This window comes from Toxotes jaculatrix, chromosome 13 (genome assembly GCF_017976425.1).
Source record: "Toxotes jaculatrix isolate fToxJac2 chromosome 13, fToxJac2.pri, whole genome shotgun sequence".
In the NCBI taxonomy this organism is placed as follows: Eukaryota; Metazoa; Chordata; class Actinopteri; family Toxotidae; genus Toxotes; species Toxotes jaculatrix.
In genome coordinates this window covers 18,682,957-18,705,356 of record NC_054406.1, presented here as the reverse complement: position 1 = coordinate 18,705,356, position 22,400 = coordinate 18,682,957, and the positions used below count along the sequence as shown (strand labels likewise).

Sequence of the window (22,400 nt, the reverse complement as noted above, 5' to 3'; positions counted from 1 at the left end):
TGTTCATCTACAGCAGCCGAGATAAGCCGCACATCTCAACCTGAAGCCAGAACCCTCAAAGCCACAGTATCTCACTTTTCACCTCTGGGCAGAGCGTACATTTGTAAATCTTGCTTTGCTCTCCTCAAGTCTAATTCCCGGCTCAACACTTGTCAGTCATCTCGAAGGGGTATCTACCTCGAAACAGCAACTAGCCCGAGGCTGAGCTAAGATGCAGCCATGAGGCGACAATGAGAGATTAAGAAGCAGCTCGCACACATAGATAATCTGAAACAAACGGACAGAATTATTCTGTTTGCAGCATATTTAGCTTCACTGGACTCTACTGTCATTACTGCTTTCCTCCATCATTGTTAGTACCACTTCTCTGCACTGTGCCACTGATTTCATCCATCACAACAATGTCGATGGCTTGTGGCCAGCATTTTACGAGTATCTTCTCATCTGTGTGAGAGAGAGAAGCCTCTACCATAGAGATAAATGTGTCCAAATGCCCGCAGGCCAGTGAGTGGCTTCCTCTCACCCTCTGAGTTTCTTAGAGGATTGAAGTGATGGGGACTGGCTGTTCCACTCCAGCATAGAGGAAGCCGAGTAGAGCGACAAGCACAGTGGGATCATCCAGGCTCAAGTAGGCCAGCATGAGTGGAGAGTGGGGTTGGTGAGCTGTTGTTTGATGAACCATAGCGCCTGTTTGTGGTTGAGGTCCAGGTGTTGTCCTTCTTAAGCAGCTTGCAGAGAAAAGCCATGTTAGCTGAATATTGAAGAAGAAAATGGAGGGAAGGATGTTGCAGGAGAGAAGAAGACAGAGGGAGAACTCAGTAAATGAAGACATATTCCAAGAATAACAAGCATGACTTAATGTTAAACATCAGAGTCAGCCAAATCTCCTTTGAAGGGCCAAAAATTAATCTGGATAGTGGGCCACCGGCCAAAAATAAATGTTGATGTTTTGCAAAATGTATTGTGTTTTATAGAAATTTAAAATCTAAATCTAAAGCAGAATTTCAAAAATAATAAAAAGGTTACTCTTTACTGTTAAGCAGATTAAAGAGTAGCCTTTTTTATTATGTTGAAATTGACACCTTTCTGTAGAAGTCCAGTAAGGGAAGAGCTCTGACCTTGTTTTGGAGTTGTGAAACACACTGGAGTTCAGTTAGTTCCATTTGAAGCTCCTCACTGTGCAGTACACTCCGCAGTGACAGAAAAAGCCTGAGCAAATAGCTCAAAGGCCGTTGCATTGTCTCTGAAATCTTCAAAGCGCCTGTTTAACTCCAGCACATGATTGCTGAGAGTGTCCATGTACTTGAGCACATTGTCTTCCATCAAGCCTTCCTCTGTAAGACTGGGGAAATGGGCCAAATTTCCTGAATGTGGAGACACGAGCAAAAGAGAGGAACAGTGTAAGAATCTGGGCATAAAAAACACAGGCATGTAAAAGCTGAGGTGGAAACTGAAATACTAAACACAATTCATAATATTATACTTATTACATTATATTATTTTTCATGATCATATGAATGTTAAAAGTTGGCATGTCACCTGTCACCTCCTTGGACTTGAAGACTCAAATCTTTGAGCAGCTCTGTGACGCTCACCAGAAGAGCCAGGCTCGAAGTCCATTTCTCATCCGTGGGCACTGGAACATTTCCTTCCTTTCTTGCTTGAAACATCTTCATCTCATCGCTCAGCTCAAAAAGCCGACAGAGAACTTTCCCTCAGCTCAGCCCTCTCACCCTCTGGTGGTACAACCTATCCTCAGACTGTGAATCACATCTCACCCAGCAGAGCTTTGACCTGACAGTGAGACAACACCTTTTGTTAATACAGGAAACAACAATAAGCCCGATTGATTTGGCACAGAGCCGATGCTGGGGTAAAATACAGTGGCTATTTTAAATCTTTCCCCCCAAACTCACAGATTTTGTCTGATACCAGCACAGTGAGGCCAGATTTCTTACCTACCGTTGGTGTGGCTCCATCATTTGAAATGTCAGCCAGATTCTCCCACTTCAGATTCTTCTTTTCCAGAACTCTCTCCACTGCCAAAAAATATATCAGCTCCTTTTGCTGTACCTGAAAGTGTCTCCAGGTCAGCCAGCTCCTACAAGACTTCACAGTCTTTGCTGACTGTGCTACATCGGTGCTCTTTTCACAGGCAACTGAAAAGGCAGAAAATCCACTTTGCTTTATCCCTGATTTGCTCACAGATGTCATGAACCATGTCCATTCCTGTCAAATTTATTTGTTTAAAAATAAAATAGTCATCTTGCCAATTTTTTCTAAATTTCCCTGTGCTGTGCTGTACAGTGCCCTAAAATTCTCTCTCTATATTTTTTTAGCTTCACAAAATGTATGTTCCATAGCCTTTATGCTTAGGATTTTACAGCACTTTCAAAATAAGAGGAGAAAAAGCACGAGCTTATCAATACCATGGCAGACAAAAACAAAAGGAGCCCGCAGGCCCCAAATTGGGCTGTTAAATATCTCTGAGGGGTTATCACTATGACTAAGCAGCCCAAATGTCTTGTTTTCAGAATCTCTGAAATTCTGGTTGCCAGAAATGTCAAAATACAATAAACTCAGCAGTTAATAAAACAAGCACACCTTATACCATCCTGGCACAATGTGCTGCCACTGAATGGCAATACTTGTCATATTTGATAAACAGGAAGAGAAAAGTTTGCACCAATATACTGCTGTACATTAATAACTTTATATAACTTAACCTAGCCTGTGTCACATCTGACATGACCCTCATGACTTTTCATGAAAATAAAAATAGCATGAAGGACACCCAGTGCAACGAGGTCTGCTTATTAATTATACAAAAATATGAATGCATTTATTTCATCAAAATACTTATAGGAGATGTTAAAACATGCATGCTGGGCTGCATTATATATGAGACTAGATGGTATCAGAGTTGAGTTTTTAAACTCTGCACTAACTGTATCAAATACTGACATAACCTTACCTTTGAAAGACATTTACACGTGAAATGTTGTTGAATGTGCGAGGAAGGAAGCCTTATTGATAATTCTTGTTTATTACAACTTGAGATGGAAATGTAAAAGCTGAGATAAACTTTGCTCTTTGTCACCGAGTGAAATATAGAGGACTGTACATTATAGGGCCTCATCTTTAAGGGGAAATTAAAGTTTTACAACTTTAATTCTAACCAACATTTTGAGTGAGCTCACTTTCAGTTGTACCACCTTATAGATAAAGTGGTTTAAGATATCTGTCTTGCCTGTTGCTTGTTTATAACCTCCTGGTTTTTCTTGCATTGCTGGACTTAGTTGTAAGGATGTTGCTGTGTTGGCGCTGCGGGACATTGTCCTTCTGTATTTAAAACACTGGCACTATTTTGAGTCAATCCCACATATACAGCTTACTGTCCTGATGCTGTAAATACTCACTATTTCTCTAAATGTCTATTAATCCACTGCTGAGAGGATCAATACCACTCTCATATATGTGCAATATGGAGATGGAAGCCAGGAGGTGGTTAGCATAGCCTAGCATCGTGGCTGGAAGCAAAGGGAAACAGCTATCCTCAGCCGGTTGCCTGGCAACATCAAGGTGGCAACGACAGGTGCTGAACAAGCCATGACCCCTTGACTTGGCCGCGGACTTGCCTCTGTTTTTGAGCTGTGACATTTAGCCAGAGAAGAGCTAGGGCTTATGGGAAATAATGTTCATTTACGGCAGCGGAAATACTGATTAGTGGGAACCTGAAAGAGGTTTTCTCATTTGTGGAACAAAACTCTGAAGATTTGGTTTCTCTTTGACTCTCTATGGTTAGGTGACATTATGTAATGCTCCCTAACTCCATATCTTGTCATTCTTGCATTTCACTTTGTGTATAGATGAAACAAACAAGACAGAATGTGTTAATTATGAGTTTTAGACGTGTGTATTGATATATTTGTCTTTAGTAGCAACAATTGGGTGTTCATAGGAAGTCTGAAAGTACTGAGAGATGTAGTAATGCATTGCAGTTATCAGTGTTTCCTGTGGATTTGCTGACAAAGAAAATATAGAATAACACCATCCTTTAAGCACCTTGCACTGTCAGGATATCTGTTGTGTTCTTTCATTGTCATACCTAAAGACCTCTGAGCTTCATTACCTGAATATAAGAGACATTTCCCAGCAGTCTGGGCACTGCAACAGAAGTTCTCACGTCATCCTTTGGCTGCTAGTTGCATTTTGATCCACTATGGCCGCCCCAGGCTGTGAGTCAGCATGACACAGTACCCAGCTGCCAAGCTGCTGGGTGTTCCTCCTTGCAGCTCAGGGCACAAGAAGGATTTGCATTTCATCTTATTGTTATGTTCCTACTTTGTTCCTACAGTCAAACATTCTGATCATTTTCCTCTCTGACATGTTATTCCCTCCAATCACCATGAGCATCAAACTCTGGGGTATTTTATGTAATTTGTCAGCAGGTGTAGTAAGAGTGCAAATGACCAGTGCTGCTCCATCACCACCACCTGCTGTTAATTCTCTCCTGCTGGACCCTGACAATCATCTTCCCTCTGTAGCGCTGCACTGTAATGCACTCCCACACGGTCTTATCACAACCACTTTATTCCATCTGTAGAAAGAGTGGGAGTGTGTGGTCTCCTTGCCATGGAACAGCAGCATGAAATCAGCGTTGGCGGCTTGTGCACAGTGTGTGGTCCGCTAGCATTTTTGATACATGAGTAGTGTCTCTGATACTAAATGCGGTACCCCCGGAGGCTGGAAAACAAATACAGTGTGATAGCACAGTGACAGTAGAATTACATAGGTAAAAAAAAAAAAAAGCAAAACAAATAAACCAGCGGGATGAGACCTACAACTCTCACAGCATCGCCTGCAGTTTGCGTTATAAAACGACACTGCTGTGTGTTAGTTCTTAATAATATGATAATCAATGCATGATAAATAAAGGGAATATAACGTGCAGCCTACTTAGTATTGTGACATGATATGCAACATGTGCTCTTTAAGACTGCTCAGTTGTGTGACTGCTGCACCATTATGCATGCAGGTGTGTTCGGTTTGTGCAAAGTAACTGCGATACATATGATAATTTATGTAAATAAAAAGCTTGATTAGTCTCAAGTCATTGCATGTGTATTAGAAAGACTGATCTGCTGCAGAAGTAATTGCCACAAAAAGGGATGTGAGATACAAAACCAAAGGAGGAAAACTGGAAAGCCAGCCTGCTCTGTGTCGTCAGCCTTAAGAGGCCACGTGACAAACAAGCTGTAGCGAGGAGCCAAGAGGTGACTAGCTGACCATTAGTGAAGGCTGACCGGCTGCTGTGGTTCAACATAATCACAGACCGGGCTGGGACTGAAATCACATATCTGCGTCTTGCAAAAAGAGACATCAGTTTGAGATGACCCTCTGACTACAGCAAAACATATCCCTGTTACAAGTCTGTTGGTAGATAGGCAGCAGGGCACACCAGGCCAAGTGGTGTCAGTTTCTCTGGGGAGGTGATTTTAGCGAGAACGGCGCGAGGTGCCTGTTGCTTAGCAGCACTCAATGGCTGTATTTCCCGATGCCGGGCAATGAGCTTCATTAGGTGAAGCCTAACAGGGGATATAGAGTGACACCTGGGACAGCTCAGAGTCCTGCCAGGACCAGGCTCCAGGATGTGAACGCAACATGTCTTTAAATATCTGAAGAAACTGTAACGATTGCACAGCTACAGCTGCTGTCGCATGTGTTCAGTGTAATGTTCTCTCCAGAGGTTTAATTGACATTTTATTGGAAGAGCAAGGAGATTAAGCTTTGAAGTTAATGACAGTTATCAACACTGAGCAGAAGTGATGCTGTTATTGTGCTGCAGGTTTCCAGTGATTCTCTAGTTCAGCTGCAAGAACACAACACTACAATCCCCTGAAGCAGATTCAGAGGGGTTTGTGGAGCTGGAGAGAAAAAAATAATCCTGGAGTAGTGAAATATTATTTAGTCTATTTTTTTAATTTTCATTTTTTTTTCAATGATTTTTTTTTTGTTTGCAACTTGCACAACCACAATTAAGTCACTTAAAAAATATAAGAAGATGTTGTACCAGAGACTAATATGGTGGACCTCTCAAATTAACAATAAAGCAGTCAGTATAAAGGATGTGATTAAAAAAAGAAAAACACAAATGAGCAGAACAAGGCAGACACTGATCATTGAAATAAAATGAGAAATCAACACGCAGGGTAATAACCAGATAATTAGCAAAGGAGTGAAAATCTCTTGTTGAAATTTTGCAGTGGTTACAAACTCTTCCACGTGTGTACTACAATATGTCAGGGAACTTTGACCATGTTTCCAGTGTGACAGGTGATTGTTCAGAATGATGAGCATAGCCATACAAAATGTATTAGCATCTTTCAGCTTGCTGTCTCGGTTTTAAGCCCACAGCCTTCCTTCCAGTTATCTGCCTCAGCAGATAACTGTTTTCCGTGGAAAAGCTGTAAAACTCAGCAGTCCAGCACAAAATTGCCGACACACAGAGTTAGCAACTAGCTGTGAAGACAGTGGAGCTTTTCACAGTGAAGCAGCCACATTTTGCTTTTCAGGAGATGATGTGGACCAAACATGAGAGTGAATATTGGACTTAGATTCGTCAAGTGGCCAGAAACATGACTCTGAATGATTGGAGTTTGTAAATAAGAAGCTCCTGACTAACAAGTTCAGTATATCATCTAAAAACATGATAATGTGTCAGTGTTTCTACATAATCTACATTCAGAGTCTGACTCGATTCGAATTAAAATGTTCGTTTAACATCATCCTTGGTGAGCTGTAGGTATGTTAATGTTCTTGAAAATAACTGCATATGTGGTGCACATGTCCAGTAGGTAATGAGCAGGAGAGTTTCAGTGACAGAGAAATAACCGCAAATCGAGTTTCGAGCTGTTAAATCGGGTACAAACTGTGTGTGGCGAAGCACGGTGCAGAACCTCGCTCCTCACCTCAGTGACCAAGCAGAAATCCATATGGCTCTGGCCCATAATTGTCAGCTAAGAACCAGTAAGCCTCCCTTCACAGCACTAATTACTGGCCTTTACATTATTGACAGTTCATCGACGTTTCCTTGACTGTTTATTGGTGAAATAACTTTAAAGTTTGAGTAGCTGTTTCTGAAAATAGCTTTCTCTTTCAATTGCTTCTGTCCCAGTAATCTGGCAGCTCTCTCTCTGCTAAATGTCATTTAGGAAGGTTAATACGTTTTGCTATAAATTGAAAAGACCCAATAGGAAAGTGGACTAAAGGGTGTTGACAACATGAGGCTCAGAACCGTATTGTCAGTGTAACACATTCTCAACCCTGGTGGACTAAAGGACTTAGGATAGGATAATTTTGGTTTATTACAACTTGGAGCTTATTTTCACAGTTTTGAATATCATTTGTATTGTTATGATAACATTGTACTGTACAAAGTACATCTGAGATCTGAGAACATGGTAAAATAGCTGCAACAAAGTCCAATTGGGCAAGAATCACGAGACTGGTGATGAACAAGCCAGCAGTTATGACAGGTTATCTAAAGCACTTTATTTGGTGGTAAAACAAACTTGATATGATATGAATTCATATTGATATGAACCTGTACTAGGTCCATGCTGGTACGAGCTGTCTCCAGGAAACAGCCAAACAGTCTGATGTGACTTGTCTCATTTCTGCTACTGTCACAATACACTATACATACAAGCTGATAGATTTTTGTTTAAGTTATCAGGCTTGTGGAGCCTATGATAACATTCAATCCATCATTGCATTAGTCAAATGTTACTAATGTCTTACTGCACTGATAACACTTTACTAAATACTAAGAATTGTGTTACTGCCCAACACTGGTTAGTGTGAACAAAATGCATGATGACCAAGATTATTTATATAAGAAGCAAGTTGTAATAAACTGAAATGATCCTTTAAAGCTGAATGGAGGAACTGTGTGAGCTGACAGTGACAAATGGCAGCAGAAAGTAACTGAATTTTAAAAAAATGTAAACGCTCAGTAATCCTGTTAGTGGACTTTTAATTTTTACCAGCCAGGCTTGTCTGTGATCATTTTCATACTAACGGATTCTTTTTTTTCTTCTTCTTTCATTGGAAGTGAGCAGCTTTTTGTTTCAAAAAGTGTTGCATAGTGCGGCTTTAATTATCATGAGGACTAATGCAGTGCTTGAAAGAGCTGCGGCAAAATGTCAATCTAAAAAGAGCTCATACTGTGTGCCTATGAGGGTTCTGCTCCCCGAGGGTTAATCCAGGTTTCACTCATTAATTCACACATCAGAACAAACCATACATTTTTGACCCGAGTAATCTCACAAACTGATCCATGCGTTTTGGTCGCCCGCTGTGAAACTCACACGATCACTGCAGTGTGCCGCTGACAAGCTCAGCGTCTCATAGTAAACTCCTCTAGTCATGTTCATCACTGCAGCCGCTGTAGTAGCTCGCTCGCACTCTGAGATCACTGGCAGAGGACAGACACAAACAGTCTTCAGAGGAGAGACTTCAAAGACAGCTCACAGCATGCATTTAAAAAGGAGAAAATTAGTGAAACATCCTTTCAAATGAAATATGGAATTATGATTTGCCTTGAAGGTTGCAGAAGCATGAGTCACCTTTGTTAATACTCATCTCCCCCGTGGTGTTTTATCACTGAAATTGCTCCCAGGCAGCGTTGTGCTGGGAGCTGAAGTGAAACACAGAAGATTGAAGAGCAGTGCTACAATGACTATCTGATAAGGAGTTGGATGACTCATTGTTGATTAATAGTTTTCAGGCGATAGGTAGGCCTCTAAATCCGCTTTGTGAAAGTATGTGTGACTGAATGCATATGAGAAAGAGCATCTGAAAGATAAACAGAGAAATGTAGGTGTGAATCTCTGTAGGTAGCACCATTAACGATTCACAATCATTATCATTTACATCAGCTTTATATCTTTATATCTAATCGCTGTTATCAAGACTAAAACTTTTTAAAATCTGACACCAATGCTGTATCACAGGTCACACACACAGTGACATTAGAATAATCTCTCTGACTGAAGATTGTATAGGAAGCACTTTTGTCTGGCGATCCTCAACTAATCTCACCTGATCCTGCAGCATGTGTCTGTTAAGCATCAGTTAAGCATGTCGAAGGTGGGATTTACCATGACAATAAGTCATATAGCACCACGTAAAATTACCTGTGGCATATTTTTGGCATCTGCAGCAGCTTGGATGAGTTATTGTGAGCGCAGCAACAACAAAACACAACAAAGGCAAGAACCATAAATAATTCAGCCAGAACTTTACATCATAACTGAACTGAGTTCTGAGCAAAAATGGGTGTTATTTTTGATATCATTACTCTGTGGGTGTGGGTTACATCCATCAACAGAACCTCAACCCAAATCCAGAGAGAGTGTCACCTGGTAATCACTCTGAGCAGGCTGCTCTGATGTCGTGGTCGTAATGGTCAGTCAGACAAGTTCACGCTGACCTGGACCAGATGCTGCTGGGTAAAAGGGTTATTGTATATATGTTGTAGGAAATGTCATGGACTGCCGAGATATCGAGCACACAAATACGTTATTTACTGAAGCGATGAAATCAAACAGCAGTGGCAGAGTCAACAAGACAAGCAATCCACCTTCCCATTCAGCATTTCTCATTAACAGGAGGGGCATCTCCAGTACCAGCAAATGTACTGTTTTTAGAGTTTCACTACAATCAATCATACAGATAGATGTAATATAGCATAAATACATACATACATTTTGGGTTTAACCAACTGAAAGAGCTTGTGTGTATCTGGTGTTCACAGTATATAAGCTCTGACAGTGTGGAAGAAATATTCAGCTCCTATATTTACATAAAAATAGGAATATCACACTGTAACACTGCTGCCTTAAAAGTATATACATATATGTATGTGTGTGTGTGTGTGTGCGTGTGTCCAGATATTATTAAGTCTAACTGTTGAAATTGATGGGTGGCTTTATCTGCAAGAATAGATTATATCATATATATACCAGCTAATTATTCACTGATTTAAGATAAATATGTTGTTGTGAAGAAGTGCATCATTTCCCTGTCAAACGTAGTGTAGCAGGAGCAAAACGCCTGATAACAATGAATAATTGAACAAACTAAATTATCTGGTTATTTAGCTATAAATTAGTAGAATACTTCCAAGATGCAGTTTGGTACTAATTATAATGGAAAGTGAAAAAAAAAGTTCATAAACAGATGTCAGTCTCATTCTGACTTTCCTAAAAAGACTGATAAATATTCTTGTTGGTCTAATCACAGATATTTGGACTGACATGGGCGATAACCTGCTTACAATGATCAAACTAAATTATGACATCCTACAATGATCTCTCTGCTGGTTCCGCTGACATGGCACCTGCACTGTACCCACCAAATGTCTGGTCTAAATGTCTGTGTATTAACAGATAACAGTCTGGGCTAAGTTTGGTTAAAAATTTTTAGCTGTTTAGGTTGCAAGTTGTTTCAACAGTAATTCTGTGCCTACATGTCATTGAAAAGCAATTAATTACCCATCGCTAATTTAGCCTAATTTCAAAGTCTAGACGTCTTTTAACTTGCCAGTTCTTACTGGTTGGTCATCAGTCATGTTCTACTCAGACAATGAGGTGTTTTTATTTTATATCTGACAATCTGTCACTCATGATGCCACTGATGCTTGTTAAGTCTAAGTTTTGCTTGTTACTTTTGCCGGCTGCACACCGCTGTTTCTAGCTGTGAGGACTGATTCTCACTGTGCCGTCCCAGCGCCATTTTTTCCACTTTCTCATTACCATTCTTGGCGATGGCATCTCTTGCCTTGTGCATTCTGTGTATCCCATATTTCAGTGACGTGTGTCTGTTGGCTTCTGTTCCTTATAGCCTTAGGGGGTTGTTTGTTGTGCTTCCCGCTGAATCCAGCACTGCTGCTCGGATTCATCAGGGAGCACACTCACAAGAAGAGCCTGTTTCACAAAATAAGAGCATAAACCATTCAGTGGATCTCCATCCTCTGATGCAAGTGTCATTGAGAGAAGTACAGTGAGGGTAGACGTAACAGGACTTACTCATAAGGTGGATTATATACCTGGCATACATTGGCTCTACCCCAAGAATTGAGGAATCTCAAATTCTCTGTGGAGCTACAGTACCCAACCTCCACAGGCTATACAGAGGATTACCTGCTCCTCTGTTCAGGCTCCTCAGCTTCTGACTCAGACTCCCTTTTTCACACTGTCTACCTTGTCTCCCCAAGAAAAAAAATGAGCTCTGCAGAGCAAACAGACAACCGAGTGACTGCATATTCCAGCCGGGACTGTCCTTACTGTACACTGACCAATGCGAGGGTCCACTCACATCTCTTAATCCAGCTGGTCTCACATTTCTTTCTTGGCACAATGACCCTACACGTACAGAATCCATTCTTGTTTATTTAGTCTTAATTGCTGGTGCAGGCAGTCCGGCACTTGCTCATTCAGCGACCTTGAGAACTTCATTCCCTGACAGGAAGTGTGTAAATATGAATTCGATCAATGCGAACTTTTGATGTGCTGGAGCACTGCAGCAGTTTGGCGAGTAATAAAGTATTAGCCCGTTGAATCCTTCTATTGCATCCTGGTGCTTCACTTGCACTCCTGAAATGAAAAGAAAGTGGAGAATCTAGGTGGAGTTTGAGGTGGGATCATCAAACTAGTATTGGTTTCTTTTAATAACGACGGCAAGCAATGTTTTCCAAACCTTACAGCTGTACAAATCAATAGTTATATGTTAATAAGGAGCTGAGTATATATAGTATATATACCCAAAAAATGTTTCCAGGCTTGGCTGAGGTGGAGAAGGGGGTGTATTGATAAAAGCAAAATGTGACAAAGTGCAATGGAAACAGACCTAGTGAATAAATCATGGTGGACATGAAGGATGTGACTTAAATGCTCACTGATGTTTCTGCTCCACTTCAGAGACTAAAAAAACACTGGCAGACGAGAGCATCAGATCTGTGTGGAGTGATGAGGAAACTGTAACCTGAAACAAACAGCAATGCCATATTTCCATTTGGTTTTCCTCGTGGTTTTGGATCATGTGAGGTCTGAGTGGTGCTTTTTTAATCATGTTATCTCATCACGGCCTCCTTTTCTGCAACAATCTATGGCATCTGACTGCCAGAATTAGCCCCACCAGCTGTTTATCTGCATGTCGTCTCCTGATTTTTGCAAACAGTGGATGGAAATGCACGTTGTTTTGCATTTTCTTTTGTTTGCGATTAGCTGTTGAACATAGTGGAAATTTCCTCCAGGAGTTGGAGGAGACCAGAGCCTTTCAGACTCTGACTCTGTGGGCCCTCTCCTCAGACAAAGTCAAGGCAGCTGTCTCCTTTTTCGGCAACAATCCTCTTGGTATCAGAAATCGTTTCATTTTGCTACTTCAAGTACTTTAATTGCATCCGTGAGTTGTGCGTCAAAGCTACTGCTGCAGCTGGAACTGCTCATTGTGCCAAACTACAACAGCTAACTTCCCTTGAAAAGCAGCATGTCCCTTTCACCTCATGCCCACCCCCCCACTACTGCAACCCCTCTGTTGATGACCAAAACAGAGCTAAAAGCTCATTAGGTGATCAGAAATGTGAACCCAAATGAACACTAATGTTGTTTTGTTTCTGGTGGATGTGTAAATCTTTTAGCTAACATGTTCACCAAAGTGATAATACATCAGTGTGTTGTGTTACAGCTTCTACAAAGAGACCAAAAAAATCTGTTAATGCTGCTTTAACAATGTCTTTTTTTGTAACCATGAAAACAATCATCCCCTCCCTACATTTAGTTGTCTTATGTTATGTTATATTAGTTTAGATATGAGGAGTTGCTGGAAATGTGCAGCCTCTGACTGAGAGTATTAGAGACACCTGCCATAGAAGGTGTACACATTCAAACCTACCCATGTTCACCCAGATGCACATTAAAAACCTTGGATTTTTGAGACCTAAACTAATTGTGGAGAGATAATATTTGACTTCAGACATGAAGCTGAGTGTTTTACTGAAAGTTTTTTTTTTCTTGGAATCAACAGCCAGCAACCTTTAGTAAAATTGCATCTTCGTGTGGCACTTGTGTGGCTGTCGTTTTCTCCAAAGCTAAAGTAGGACTTTGAGAACACAAGAGGGCTGATGGAAACCCCTTTTGTCTGTCATGTCTTCCTTCTCTGTTAATTCAATTTGATGTGCTGTGCAGTATGTGGCACTTTTTGTGTTCTCAGCCATCGAGGCAATTTGCACAAGGTGCTTGATTTTTCTTCAGTTTAATTCCACATAAACATTAGACATCACTTCCTGAGCCAGATGTTTTTTGTCCTACAACTCCAAATACACAGAAAAGCTATAGTTTGAGTCACTTTTGTGTTAAGTAAGTTGGCCGTGACAAACATTCATTTATGAGACTGCTGGATGGTTACTTTAAGGTGAATCTGCTTTTTGTCTGTAATTCTTATTTCACTCATTTTTAGTCTTGTGAATAACAGGATTGGGCAAAACACTTAAAATGTAAATGTGATCTTTCTAAGCTGCAGGCAGACATCTCTGAATTGCGTCTTTGCCGACAAAGAATTCCATGTTAGACATTTTTTCTCTTAACAGTGGAGTTAAGACGACTACCAGCTGAAAGACCATACCCATTATGGTACCATAACAAAGTGAAATTGTAGGGAGACTTAGTGTTTCAAAAAGCCCTGATAGTGAAAGGTTCCCTGCCTGTAGTGGGTAACCATGGTGTTCCCACTTCTCAGACACATTAAGCCCTTGTCTGTGACGTGGTGGAGACTCAGGCAGAGAGCCGAACAAGGTGTTCTCACCTCTGTGCTCCCTGCTCTTCTTGACCTTCATTAAAATGCCATGGCCTGTAGCAATTAATGCCACCGGGGCACCTGAAGTAATACGTGGCAGATTAACCTGTGGATCAAACAAGCAAAAGGCGCTGGTTTAAGCAACTGCTCAACACTTGTCGTGTAACTACCCAGGCTGTGTGTGGGTGCTAATGAGGGACTACCTTGATAGTGTAATGAATAATGGAGGATGGATGTTATATAAACCAGCAGTGTGTGAAAATAAATGAAAACCACATTGAGGTATCCATTACTCTCCTGCACTCTGGAATAATATGTTCAGAGGAGCAAATGTTAAGCAGATATTAAGCCTATTTTCATTTAGTGTGAATATTATGTACTGTTTTCCACATTAATAATATACGCTCTCAGTGCAATTAAAAGCGATGCAGCGGTTTAAATGTGTAATGTCACACCATTGGTTGCTTGTAGTGACAAACCTACAGAGGATCATCGTCAGTGTTGTAGTTTCTCTCAACTGTACTGAGCTTTGATTTTACGGTCTCCAACTTTAATGTTGTGGTTCATCTGTCTGTATTTCTGTGCACCAATCAGGATTCAGCAGTAAGTCAAAATCAGATTCGTAATGGGTTGTGCTGTTGTTTGCTTATGTGTCTCTTTATAAATAGTAGTCACGGATGTTTTCCCTAAACTTTAACTTTGATTTTCTCTTGTTTAGTCATGAATATTTAATGTTACAGAGAAATCCTTGATAGATTTCAGTTGCTTCAAGGCTTCATGTTGAGTCACTGTCGCTGGATCTTAGCGTCTGAACTTGTACTCCTTTAAGATGTAGGCTGCTGGTTAATTTATTACCCCATCATTTGACCATGAGATGTTCCCTTTTTCTTCCTGGAAAAGAAAAATTAAATATTGATGATATAATAATAGAATGGTATAATAATTGAATTTAGGCTGCCAGCTGTGTCAATTTTGAGTTTGAGCAACAGTGAGTCACGCTCACTCACACGGACCTATGGAGCTCACATTGTGGGTGTGGGCAGACATTCAAAATAAGTCATAGTAAAGTGGATTGAAGCCAAACAAAGGTTGAGTCATGCAGTTTATGATGAGAGCTGCTGTGGTATATTCATAAATGTGTAAACCATTAGAGGCACTTTGGATACGACTGTAGAGAGACACAGGGGGTGTGGTACATTTATTCAGTTGAGATAGCTGGAAAACACATTTGCATTTCCTTTGAGGGATTACATTTATCTGTTTCTCTTGTGTCAGTGGGTTTGATATAGTGATATACATCTCGATGTAGTGTTTGTCTCATATTCTGCTCTTCTGTTGTCAGCAATTAGCTTGTTCTACCACTTTGTTCTAGACTGAAAATCTCAACCACTATTTGATGAATTGCCTTGATATATTGTACAGACATTCATGGCCCCCAGAGGATAGACTCAAATTGCCATTACAGGGCACTGATATTTATTGTGCCCTGAGGATGAATCCTGTTGACTTCACTGACTTTATATATAGTATTACTTGCTCGTAAATGTTTCACTTATCCAGGGAAATATCTCAACAACTTTTGTATTGATTGTCAAAATATTTATTTATTTATTTTTTTTACAGGCATTCATGGTTCCCAGGTGATGTATCCTAATGACTTTTGTGGTGTTTCTATTAGTGATATCAAGAGGTCAAAATTTGTGATAATTAGCAAATGTTAGCATACCAACAAAGCTTAACGAAGATGGTTAACGTGGTCGACATTACACCTACCATGCTAATATTTTAGCATGCTCAGTACAGCCTCACAGAGCTGATTAGGACATGACAGTGTGTTGAGCTGCAGTTTTAACATCCTTCCTTCTCCAAATGACACTACAACTATTTTCATGCGGCACCTTTGTGTAGACATGTTATCACACACTTCCCACTCTGGTTTGTCCAAATATTTGAAGAGTGACTCAACAGATGTGCAGTGTTTCAGAAAACTTGTTCAAATTGAAAAGTTCTGTGAGAGAAGCTTCTGGACTCATCTGACCTAAAATGCTGCTCTTTTAAACTCACATTAACATATTTGATTATATTTTTTTAAATGTTTATTTTTCAGCAGATGGCCATCAGATTTAGTTTAATTCCACTTTTGAATGCCAGGCTTATGGAGTAATGCCATAAAGTACTGTAAATCATTTTTAGTGGCAGTTTTCACCACAAAATGTGTCATTTTTTTCCTGAAAGCAATCAACTATTACATTGTTTATTATAATCCAACTATCTTGAATAAATAAGGATGTACTTAAGGAGACCCACGAGGATTTCTGTTTCAGGAAAATCTGTTTAGGAGACAGTTCTTCAAAGATTTTTTTTGTGAGTCGCCACATCAGATTTGCATTTGGGCTAATTTACAGCATCTCAATTAGTGGAGTTCTTTGTTTCAGACACACTTTGTGCTTTAGGCTGATAAGAGTGGTGTGTTTTTACAAACAATTCTTGGCGGCTGCAACTTGTAGGAGAACATAGATTGAAAATATGTCACGTGTTCTTCTTCCCTCCTCTGGATGCCTGCATGGATGCACAGAGCACAGCCTTCCATTTTCAAAATGTGCTTTATTATGTAATATTTGAGGGACCGAGCCTTTCATGCGCTTTTATCATCTTATCATTTATCATTAATTAAACTACTACGCACTACACACTGTGCTGTACACAAACACGAGCGTTCACCTGTGCACACATGAGCACAAAAGCACCTGTGCATGGCAGGGCCCTGTGTGGCAGAGCAAATATGTCTGTTCCCAAGACAACAGCAGATAATAGAGTCATTATAACAGGACAAACAGATTACACAGTGCGGTGCTGCCGCAGAAAACCACACATCCCATCAACGACATCAAAGAAATACTTTAAGAGACAGACTCAGAAAAATAAAAAGCATAGTTTAAGTCATCTTCCCTGCCCCCCATTTTCTTATTTAGGGCGAAGAAATAATGTTTTTTGCGTGTCTGTTTTTTTTTTTTGTAAGTCTATAATGGAGACTATACTCATGAAATGTATCACAACTTGTGGAGAGAGTATTTTCTTTTTTAAAAAAAGAGAGTTTCCAGACAAAGAAGCAAAAAAGCGTTTATGTACTTATCCTCTTATTGTCTTGTAGCATTCGACAGTAGCCAATCAGACATTATTTGATATAAAAGTGTCACAGATGATTACTTTTACAAGTTCATATCCTCTCTTAAGGTCTGCAGGGCATCTCTCTGAGTCCCTGTAAATCCCTGTTAGTCATCCTGTATTTATGACCTTGGAAATCTAAGGACACTAATGAATGTTGGAGCTAAGGCTGAAACATGAGAGCTCAAACTCATACGACATCACGTAAAAATGATTTCATTGCTCCCCCCCCCCCCCCCTTTTAATATACTGCTTTCATGGCTTCCTGTATTGGTGTTATCACTTAAAGATCCAGGCTTTGAATATCACGATGCCATCACCCACCATCACACAGACACTTAGGCGCTCATCCCTTCCACTGTTAAACTTAAAAACAGATGGGAAACCTAACAGGAAACACATACAAGTGTGGTGACCCTGCATTTGGCCGGCTGTTGAATCGATACCTAATACACTCCGGCCTGATTGCAGGGAGAGGCTGCTGAGAGCGATTGTTGCACAGAAACCTCAAATGACTCGTCGCAACAGAAATAGTTGTTAGTTGATGTAACGTCTTTGAGCGTAAAACATAATGTTGATAGATCATCTGTGGCGGAGATCTGTGTTAATCCGTCTGCACAGTCGAGTTGTTGCGCAAATCAAATGAAAGTTGTCATTTCTTCACAGCCCGCACTGTAATTCATTAAGTCCTAATTACTCCACAAGAACAAATTTAAGCAATAAGAATCAATATCAATTAATTTGCTAATTTTGAGCGAGCAGGGAAGAAGACAGATGGCTGGGTGGAATGCAAATCTGTCCTGAGAGGTAATTATAAGTGACTAACACTTTTGGGATGCCACAGGCATGTTTTACCGCTTCTCTCACATGATGTTTATTTTGGACCCAAATTGATTTTTCACTACCAGCATGCAAAGTCTCTATAATATGTTTTTCTCTTGCATGAATTAGAATAAATTCTGTGGGAACACTGAAGAGGCACAGAAAGCAAGTTACCGTTAATATCCTATCTGTGTTCTGTGAGAAAAGAATGAAGATCTGTGTGTTTTAGGCCTTTTTAATAAGGTCGTTTGTGTTGTTGATAGAAGCCGCTCTCCCTTTGTGTGTACAGTATGTGGAAATGATGTGCACATTGCTGCTCATTGTTCAAAGAATTCAATCAGCTCATTTGTAGTCAGCACACAGCAGCAGCAGCCCGGTCGGCCGGCTGGTGACCTGCGGCTGATCCAACAGCTTGCTGTACAGACCTCAAACTTCAAGGACCCATCAGTGATTCTGCATGTTTTAGTGCATTCAAAAACTCAGATACTCCATATCTATGCTCACTGTTTTCCATAAAAAGCCACAGTGTTTTAGATTTTTCTCTCCCGGCGGCCCACAAGGTCAAGAGCTGGCTCAAATGTCACATGACCTAAGTGTGGAACTAAAGTCATGTGATAATAGTTTGTCGTCTCTACCGAACGAGGGAGATTAGAACCTCGGTTACTGTTCTGAAATGTTTTTCTTTTTCTAGCAAGTGGATTTCAGATTAAGATAATTCAGTTTCAGAGGTCAAGAGAGATCTGTCATCCTTCAGCATTACTGTTGCAGGATGCAATACAGAATTTTCAAATCAGCCTGCACCCTTGAGTGCATTTTGAGTTTGATTTTCAGAGTGCTCTGAACAAAATTGAAACTGATGGCAAAGAAATAGGAGAGCAAGAAAAAACAAAATCAAGTTGTGACTTATTTTGAAACTGATCAGTACAGCATACTGATTAAGATCCATATGGCAGTAGTTTTCAGAGTCTGACACTGTGGGCCCCTCCCTCAAGACAACATGTTTTTGTTGTCCATATGTCCACAGGTTTTCAGCACAGTGCAAATATCTGTGTGTGAATGGTCACATTGCCAGTGTTTCAGGACTAAAAGAACCACAATGATGTGACATTCTGAGCCTTATTAATGTTAGAAAATATTAATAGTACAACATGAAAAAAAAAGCTAATATTAATGTATTTTGTAACTCCTAATATTATTCTTTGTCTTAATCTATTGGGGGATAATAATGCTTATGCAGTACTCAGTATCTGGAGCCTCTGGGGGAGATGTAAACAGGAAATATAATGTTACCCTGCTGTCAATTAGCTGTGGGCTACAACTTAAGCCCATGTAGATAAGGGTTGGATTTTTCTTCCACTTCCATTTGTTCCTTCAGTAGTGAACTAGCTTCGGAGTCAGATTTCCACTGCTGATTTTGCTCTGAATTAGGCAGCCACTTTAAAACCGATGCTGGGTCTGAGATATGATCTGTTCTTTTCCAGCAGATACCAACACGGCTGAAGGGGATACTCATCCTCATGTTCGCTCCCATTTCTTTTATTTTATTTTAGAGAAGATCTATCACTAGACTGCAATGTAATACCTAAAGCTGGACAAGCTGAAAACACAGCATAAAAAGTTGTGATGACAAATGTGTTAGCGAACAATTTCTTGTTTACACATTCCCATTCATTGGGAGCCATGTCTCTGACCACCATGAATGTAACTCAAATATTCACTCTCCTTAAGGGTCAATCAGAGCTTATTTGCTGAAAACAGCTGCAGGGTAAAAGAGAAAGAAGCTAAGAGGGTCTGTAGATCAGAGCTGGGTGACGGTACAGTGTGGGCTCATCACTACAAGTGACCCTGTTCACATTACACATCATCATTTGACTGACTTTCTGATTTTAAAGAAAGCATACTGTTACAAGTTAGTGTCAAATAAATATCAACAAGATTAAGGTCAATAAAAATGTGATGCAAATATTACTGTACTGGTAAAGTATGTCCCTTTAAACTCCACCAATGAAACACATATTGCACATGCAAATATAAGTACCCGCATTGCTAGTGGAAATCTTTGAAGTACATAACTAAACACATGCTCGAGTGGGTGGAAAGCCATATGGGAAAACGCAGAATCAATATTTGAGAGCACAAAACAAAACTTGTTCAGGACATATCCAAAAAATAAATAAATAAATAAAAAATTCTCTACAGTGCACCAAAAATATTATCTCTCGATTTGGAAGGCAGTTGTTGAAGTGATACACATGCCAACTGATGGTGGGTGTTTCCTGGCTATGATTTCGGTCTTTAATACTCACGGTTATGGTCTGTGGTAGGGGAGGGATAATCAATAAGACACTCTTTTTTCAGTCCTGCGTGTTCAACAGCAGTGCGCTTCATTCATAACGCAGTACCTGAGGTCATTTTTGAAGATATCCTGCAAAGCACATAAAATCATTTATATTACATTTGAAAATGAAAACTTGTATAGTGCACGGATCCTATTGTTAGCCCCACCGGTTGATTTTCAAAAAGTCTGTTTGTGTGAGTCAGCAGCTTCTGGTCTAAAGATAAAGTTTAATTAAGCTAAAAGCTTCACTGGCTCCTCCATGACTCCTTTCCAATCCCTCCTCCAAACTCTTCTACCTCACCGGAAACTTCTGACTAATTGGACGCCCCCCCCGCCATAATCTTTGAGCCCAAATAAGATTAATGAGCAGAAACATTTCTGTGGCATGCACCTACTCAATACCCCCTTTGGCAACGCTTGCAGACTCTTAGGGAAATTTCTTGCTTGGTCATGTTTGTAAACAAAAGCTGATCTGGGGCTTTTTGAGTAGCGCCCGTGACGCCACTGCTGCTTCCCGAGCTCCCCATCACTTTAGCAAAATCATTCTACATCACTAATTTCTGGTGTCTGTCTGCTCTCTTCTCAGGCTATGGGCATGCAGCGCCGGGGACTGACGCAGGGAAGGCCTTTTGCATGTTTTATGCCGTCCTGGGAATCCCTTTGACTCTTGTCATGTTCCAAAGTCTGGGCGAGAGGATGAACACTTTTGTCAAGTACCTCCTGAAGCGTATAAAGAAGTGCTGCGGCATGAGCATCACCGAAGTGTCCATGGAGAACATGGTGACCGTGGGATTCTTCTCCTGCATCGGCACGCTGTGCATCGGGGCCGCTGCCTTCTCCCATTACGAGGACTGGAGCTTCTTTCAGTCTTACTATTACTGCTTCATCACGTTAACTACTATAGGCTTTGGGGACTTTGTGGCCCTCCAAAAGAACCGGGCCCTCCAGAAGAAGCCACTGTATGTGGCCTTCAGCTTCATGTATATCCTGGTGGGCCTGACAGTCATTGGGGCCTTCCTCAACCTGGTGGTGCTCCGCTTCCTGACTATGAACAGCGAAGACGAGCGGCGGGATGCAGAGGAACGGGCCTCGCTCGCCGGCAACCGGAACAGCATGATCATCCATATCCAGGACGAGTCGCTGCAGCGTGGCCGGCGGCGACGTGAGCCGTACCGGGCAGAGGTGACTGATTTGCAGTCAGTCTGCTCCTGTATGCACTACCACTCGCATGACTTCGGCAGCTCTGGGGGAGGGGTGGGAGGTCTGGGCTGTGCCTTCTCCCATCAGAACTCATTCAGCTCACAGCTGAACCCCAATCAGTACTTTCACTCGGTTTCCTACAGGATCGAGGAGATCTCGCCCAGCACCTTGAAAAACAGCTTCTTCCCTTCGCCCATCAGCTCGGTGTCTCCGGGCCTTCACAGCTTCACAGACAATCACCAGCTCATGAGGAGAAGGAAATCTATCTAAACCCTAACACACACAGGACAAACGTTTTATACACAAGGTCAAACATTTCCGATGCTGCTCCTTACCAAATCTTATTTCAGCACTTTTTTTTCCCTGTTTGGTTGTATGTAATATAAAAAAAAAGTATTCTTGGGAACAGATGGAGAACACCACGCAGAACAGCCAGCGTGGACGCAATGGGATGCAAAGCATGAAGCATGGATGTCTATTTTTTCAAGAGATTGCTCCATTTAAAACACCACACAAACTACGAGACCTTCCTTATTACAGATTTACAGTACAAAATTGATATATTAACTTTGGTTTCATACCAAATGATGCACACTTGGGGAAATGCTATTTTTCAAAAGGGAGTATGCTTGTTTCACCTTAACTTGAAGAAACTTTTACCGTTATGTACTACTCCATTGCCTCACTGCAGACAGAGAATTTAAAATGACTTAAAGCATCAGGTATTGTTTTCTATAAGCAATCATATATCTCAATGGTTTCGCCACACATCAAGCCAAAATATTGTTGCCAATATTAGCATGTGTATTAGATGTCATTTAATGAGTGTGCCATGGTTTTGTGACATTCTTTCTTTGTCTGTCTGTTTTCAGAACAGCTGTACGACAGGCGCCTGTTTGTCTTGGATTTAAAGGATCATGCTGCTGTTATTGATATATATATATTTTTTTCTCTCTCATCTTTACACAGATTTGACAATTATTATTATTATTAGTAATATTTTTCTCCCATTAACATT

At 40.7% G+C, this 22,400-nt stretch overlaps 1 protein-coding gene across 1 annotated transcript in view; it reads left to right on the top strand.

Annotated features, from left to right (window-relative positions):
- The window catches only part of kcnk9 (potassium channel, subfamily K, member 9), a 31,818-nt gene extending 10,026 nt beyond the window's left edge, over positions 1-21,792 (top strand). The window contains exon 2 of the mRNA XM_041053646.1: positions 20,769-21,792. Within this exon, the coding sequence (XP_040909580.1) occupies positions 20,769-21,652 (884 nt within the window). The 3' untranslated portion in view covers positions 21,653-21,792. The remainder of the gene's footprint in view (positions 1-20,768) is intronic.
- The last annotated feature ends 608 nt before the right edge of the window (positions 21,793-22,400 follow it).